The 6,299-nt window shown below is 40.3% G+C and overlaps 1 protein-coding gene across 1 annotated transcript; it reads right to left on the bottom strand.

The window, feature by feature from the left end:
• Positions 1-2,749: 2,749 nt before the first annotated feature.
• Positions 2,750-6,031, bottom strand: LOC138608022 (TBC1 domain family member 7-like). Its single transcript, XM_069680678.1, has 4 exons — positions 5,920-6,031; positions 5,730-5,810; positions 5,044-5,234; positions 2,750-2,794 (listed from the first exon to the last, which is right to left on the bottom strand). The coding sequence occupies exons 1-4, from the start codon at positions 6,029-6,031 to the stop codon at positions 2,750-2,752; spliced, it is 429 nt and encodes a 142-aa protein (XP_069536779.1).
• Positions 6,032-6,299: the final 268 nt, after the last annotated feature.

Below are 6,299 nucleotides of genomic sequence, written 5' to 3'. Positions count from 1 at the left end.
TTTTGAAAGTGAGGAAAGAGAAAAGTGATGTTATCTCTGAAAGGGTTGGAGAGTGAGGCCATTTTCTTGGGTTCTCACTGCTATAAAGATTTGTTTGAGGGTAAAGAACTAGATTTAGCTTTAAGGCCTAAAGTGGACAAGATGTCTAATGTCATTATTATGAAAAAATACATGCGTAGACAGATCAAACCTAAAATAAATAAACACATAACTATAATGTTTTGATTATCAAAAATATTATTTTTTATTTAATACTTTGTTTTAGAAAAATAATTGACATGCAGAATATTTCTGCATTTGTAAGCTATTTATTTATTATAAGTTAGACACCTGCACCATCTGCAACAGCTTAGTCTCTCTTGTGATGTCTAGGTGTTGGCCTCCGATCTGAAAAAGCTTCGGGGCAAACTGCTGCGATGACAGGTGATGATGCATCCACCTGACCATCTGAGGCATTAAGTGAAAGACGCCACTATTAAACAACCGCCAAGGTGCATCTTTTCACATTTTAACCTAGACAGAACACGCCCTTCTCGTCCCGGTCCCTTTAACCGAGAGAAAGTCACACCCTACTTAAACACTCGATTCCAGCAAATGGGTGTGACTCACAGGACAAACAGGTTTGATGGCTGTAGCTACATGAGAAGAACTTGTTATCAGAGAACACCACTGACTGATAACGGATAAATGTTTTTTGAGACACTCCAGTTTGTTGGGTAAAATATACGATGTTTTTCTCTGAGTAGTAGAGGAGAAAAGGCACGCAGCAAGTCATATAAAATTGATAAGTCAAGTCGAGTAGAAGTACTTTAAAATTTTTAATTTCTACAGGACTCAAAAAAACACCAATCCAGTCACTGTTTTGTAGTTTTCTTACTTGTAGAGGTGCAGGTCCATCTTCCAGTAAGTGTTGAGTTTTAACTGCAGTTTTAATCATTGTTTCCTGTTCATTGTTTGTTTTAAAGCCACCGTCTGTCTGCAGCCAATGTGACCTCAAAGAAGCTTGAAATCAGCCATCATAGAGGAAAACCTGAGGCAGACAGAGCTCGGAAACTTGTCGAGGTGTCGAAGTATGAAACCACCGTAGACTTCAGGGTCATTGTTCACAAGTGTAAAGTGTGAAGCAAACAAGCTCCAACCTCAATTCTCCATTACCAGATGAAAATTAATTTCCTTGAACAAAATATTTCAACAACTACTGGACGGATTTACATAAAATGTACAGAAAGAGTAAACAAAGCAAGTCACAGAGAAAGAAGGAAGCTGGTAGTGGAGCAGTGGCAGGTTAGGTTCATTTTTGGGATAAGGGAACAAGGGGAGGGGACAAATATCTTGTGTTAAATTCAAATAACAATGATGACATATGTTTGACCTACATCACCCGATAAAACTCAGCAGCTACCAGAGGAATGTAACGTGTGTTTGTGAGTTATGTGTGTGAGCGTGCAAGACTGAGAGGACAAGACAGAGAAGCAGAGACAGGAGTTGTAATCAGGGTTTGTTTGCTGTGTGTGATTTATTTCAGTACAAGCATTTGTTTTTATTTAGCTCAAGCATAATTGCAGACTCGGTGTGGACGAGTGGGTGCAGCAGGATTTTTATCTACCATCATATTTTAAGATCTGATGGTAGATCCAGCAGCGCTGCTTACAGACTCAGCACTTTTATTAGTATCGACTTGGCCTTGGAGCTTTTAATGCACGCTGTCAGTGATTCAGGAAGATAATAAATTAACCGCTCTAACATTTTTCTCAGGGAAAATAAAAGGCCCGCCTTGCCATCATGATATTCCCCCTCTTGAGTGACATTCAAGGACACGCCTTTGCTTGTACACAAACTCAGAAGGATAACACGTCTTTGGCCAAAACAGCATTCCAGCGCTGGTCTTCCCCTTTTGAAAGCGACAGTTTGCGTCCTGATTTGCAGCTCTGCAAAGCTCAAGTATGTGGGTTAAATATGCTTCACAGGAGATACTGAACTAAGATAGAGGAAAGAGAATGCTTTAGTGCATATTATGACATAATGCAAGGAGAGTGACAGCTATGAGCAGAAGGATAGGACAGGAAATGAGTTTAGAACTAAAATTCAATAAACGAGTAAAATAAGATGTTTAAATCGGAATAATTTTCCCGTTCGGGCACTCCCTGATCTCAGGAAGTCATTCATGCCCTTTAATCTTTCCATCTTACTTTAACGTGCAGTTGTTTGGTGTCACCCAGGCATCTTTATCTTTATTTGTGAAAAACACCACAAGACCATTAAGTCAAAAAACATTCTTTCAAACATCCTTTTACTTGTGCTTTCATGCAACACAGCACCTCAGATCATCTGCAGTGTGTTTGTTGTGTCGAATGTGTGAAAATCATCGTACTTGTCAGTAACATGTACTCGTCTTGTAGCAGTTACAACCATTCAGGTTCATATTAACTTATTCGATGCCATCACACTTGGCTCTGTCCCACAGGTGAGCTGATGGAACCACACCCACCACACCACTCCACACCCATGATTAGCTGGAGTGAATGAGTGCTTTCTTATTCCTTACTATCAAGTGAAACCCCATAAGCCAACACACACACACACATACAGACACAACTATCCTCTCACGTTAGCAGTGCTGTGCTGACTCAGACCACATGTGCATGTACAGACAGCTCATCTCTCTCCACTCCGACGCTCCGTAATAGGAGAAGCGTTTTATTTCTTTTGTTTAGTGTTTTCCTCGTCTGAGGGGCGGTCTGATCTTTTGTCAGATCTTTGGCATCTTCACCTGACCTGAACGATGCAGGCGTGTCTGAGTCAAGGGAAAGTTTTGAGTCATTAATCGAAAGAAATTAAAGCGTTTGTGAGTGGTGATGATAATCGCTGTACATCAGGTGTGGTTGCTTGTTCTGGAACTGCTCTCAGGATTCTAAGATATCGCAGGAAATAAGCAACTCGAAGAAAATTTTCTGTTAGTAGAGTTTTTGCCTCCTTCATTTCCCAAAAAAATCCTGTCCACACAAGCACGGTTATAAAAAAAATCCCAGTCTAAACGCAATCAAAAGTCTGAAAAAAATCTATCCTGACGCTTGTTCCTCAATATTGTAGACGAGTTACTGTACACACATGTGTAGACATGTAAAAAGTCCTGTTAAGCATCACTGTTTCTGTCATGCCTCATTAGTGACGCGTCACCATGGAGATAACGGCACACAGCCTGACGTCACAAGTCTGTCTGCTGACTATCAAAGAAAGGTCGGCTGTAAATGTTTATGTACTTATTGTTGCTGCTGGATCACATGGCTATCTGTGGGCACGATTGTTGGTGCCACAAGTACTGATGTTTGAGGATTATAATAAATGTACCTCTTAATTGGGTGTGTGTGAATATGTTTCTGCGAGTATTAGAGAGAGCGTGCATCAGAATGATGGAGAGCTTGTTGTCGGTCTCCGGCTGTTTTTCTAAAAAAGATATTTTATTCTTATCGGTTAACGGTTGATGATCATTAACAGGGTTCAGAAACAAAAATCCAAATTAGCATCCCTAGTTCACATAGTGAAATAAAGCGGAGCCGGTTATACACTCACACATGGGCGCGGCCCTGCATTGTCTTGTCTGCACTCAACGCCCTCAAGGATATTGGCAAATCAATGTGTCATCCATGCCTGCACCTGTAAAAGCAGGTGGTGCAGAGAGGAATTATATGAATTTCATCCATAAATAAGAAATATCAATCAACAGGTTTTTTACTTTGAAGAATTCACTAAGTTGTTCTGAATAAGTTCAGGTGAACTATTAGAAATAGAAGGACACTGGGAGGGCGAAAAAGGGTCAGAGGCTCTAAATGTTTTTATGATTCCTGATTGTAGGTGGCGACCTCACTTCCTGTGTCCCTGCTTAAAACGTACTCACTCAATGTTGTTGCTAAAGCCATTATGCGCTACCTGCCAAGCACCAAATGGCAAGCAAAGCAACATGAACTACTGATACATGTAGCAGCTCGAGAACCGAATACTTTCCTCAGACAGTTGTTGGAAACCAAATTGGAGCTAAATGGAAAGTGAATATTGGACTTCACCAGGTTAATGCAAACTACTCTAAATTACTGCTCATCTTCCAAGCTGTGTGCTAACACCATGATGGCCAAAGAAAATCTTGAAATGCAGCTTCAAGAAGTAACTTAAAACTAGGTTTGCAGTGGAAAAGCATTATCAAACTCTCTCATATATACTAAACTAACAGCAGGATGATTGAAGGAGAGGAATCTCCATCTGTGTTTTGAACTTACTCTGTTCCACAGCTACAGCCTTCAAGCTGGGTCAATTCAAAAACACAAATTATCTTAGTTACCTAAACTTTGCATTAAATATTTTTTCCAATGCAATCCACTTTATTTAAATAGCACGTTTTAAAAAACTATTAACCAAAGTGCTGCACAATAAAAAAAAAAGCTTAAATAAAAACCCAGTAAAATACATCAAACATGGGATGCCCTTTTTGCTGATTATAGCTAATTGTATAATAGATGTAATAGATTTAGCTAATTTGTAAAACAAGCGAACGCATGTCAATAAAAGTGTGTAGTTGTTGCAGGCAGCCATCGACTTCAACCGACAGCGCTGATAGAAGAACAACAGATTTTGCAGTTTCGAACCAGAGACACAATATACCCAGCTTTGATGAAATATTGTCCCAAAAAAGGCTCTTACATAGGTGCTTTTAATGCAGTATATAAAGCATAAACGATAACAGTTAAGATGTCTCACATACAAGGCTTGGTGGATTTTTATGAAGTACCACTGGCCTCTCATCACCTCTGCTTGCAGACATTGGTACTCTTACAACCTCCTACGGTAGCTTCAATGTCACAGTCCCCCATTACTCTAATTATTTCTATTTGAGGTTATCAGCTGATCGGGTAAAACACAACCATCATATTGAAATCCTGCATGATGTTTCAGCACAACCTTAAGCCTTGATCAAGGTGTCAACAGGTGCTGCTTAAAACCATTTACCAGTCTCATTCATGACTACATTACCCTGGGTGTGCTTCATCTTACCGGGGCGGAGGTCTCTGAGCACCGAGGGAGCACCTGGGCTTCCAGCTGGAACATGCGCAGGTAGATGTGGGTAGAGGGTGTGGAAGAGTTGATGTATCTCATCACCTCGAGAGCCTGCAGGATGTCCTGGTACTGCTCCTTCCTGTAGCCTCCCACCAGAGGGTGAGAGTCGCTGTGGGGAGGCAGGATGCCTGCAGGGACAGGAGAGTTTGTTTGTTTGGTATCATTGAGCAGATTACGCTTAGAACATCATAAATTATTGTTTTACATACTATTTGGACCTTTTAGTTACTGTGATATGTATGTGTGTGTGTGTGTGTGTGTGTGTGTGTGTGTGTGTGTGTGTGTGTGTGCGTGACTCTCTCTCTGCAACAATTAATGGATAAGTCGATTAAAAGCCAAATATTTTGATAATTGTTCAATCATCTGTTATTTTTCGAACAAAAATGTCAAACTTTTGCTGTTTCCAGCTTCTTAGATTTGCTGCTTTGTCTCATAGTGTATGAAAAGCATTTGGATTCTGAACAGTTGGTTTGACAGAAGAAGAAATGTGAAGACGACACTTTGGGCTCTAGAAAATGGTGATGAGCATTTTAACAATATTTTGGCTTTCATAGACTAAACGATTCATTGTAAAAATGATGTGCAATGTTATGAAAATATTTCTTAGTTGCAGCCCTAATTACTTAACAATACCTTCCAAACATGGATCCTGTACATGGAGGGGAGGGGGAACCTCTGACTGAAGGTGCTCAGCTTTTCTAGGTCTGAGGCAAACAGGACAGGAGCTGCTAGTCATTTCATCCTGCATGTAGTATGTTTTTAAACATAAAAGCTACCCTTGTGTGTTGCAGGTAAATATGAACTGTTACCTACCCAGAGGATTATCCTTGAGCAGTATTTCCAGCGATTTCTTCTCCTCCACTCCCCTGAAGCCCACTTTCTCATAATATGCAGAGCAGAAATTTCTCTGTGGGTCGTCAGCCATACTGATACACCTGCACAATGTTTAGTATGCAGTTTTACATGACATCAGGTGTCAAACACGAGGACGACAATAACCGAGCCATTGGTCTTTCATTTAGGTTAGGGTGACCATATTTTCAAACCTCCAAATAAGGACACTTGGATTTTACTGCAAACCCACATGTATGAGCTCATGGTACAATTGGATATTTCATCAGTGCAATTTTCAACACCATGGAAAGTGCCTCAGCAAATGAAAAATCATGTCTCTCAAGATCAACTGAAACTTT

The sequence above is a fragment of the Semicossyphus pulcher genome, unplaced genomic scaffold, assembly GCF_022749685.1.
Source record: "Semicossyphus pulcher isolate SPU_LCO1_2020_fin unplaced genomic scaffold, fSemPul1.0.p SCAF_4, whole genome shotgun sequence".
Classification (NCBI taxonomy): Eukaryota; Metazoa; Chordata; class Actinopteri; order Labriformes; family Labridae; genus Semicossyphus; species Semicossyphus pulcher.
The sequence above is the reverse complement of the archived record's forward strand: the minus strand, read 5'-3'. Positions and strand labels throughout refer to the sequence as shown.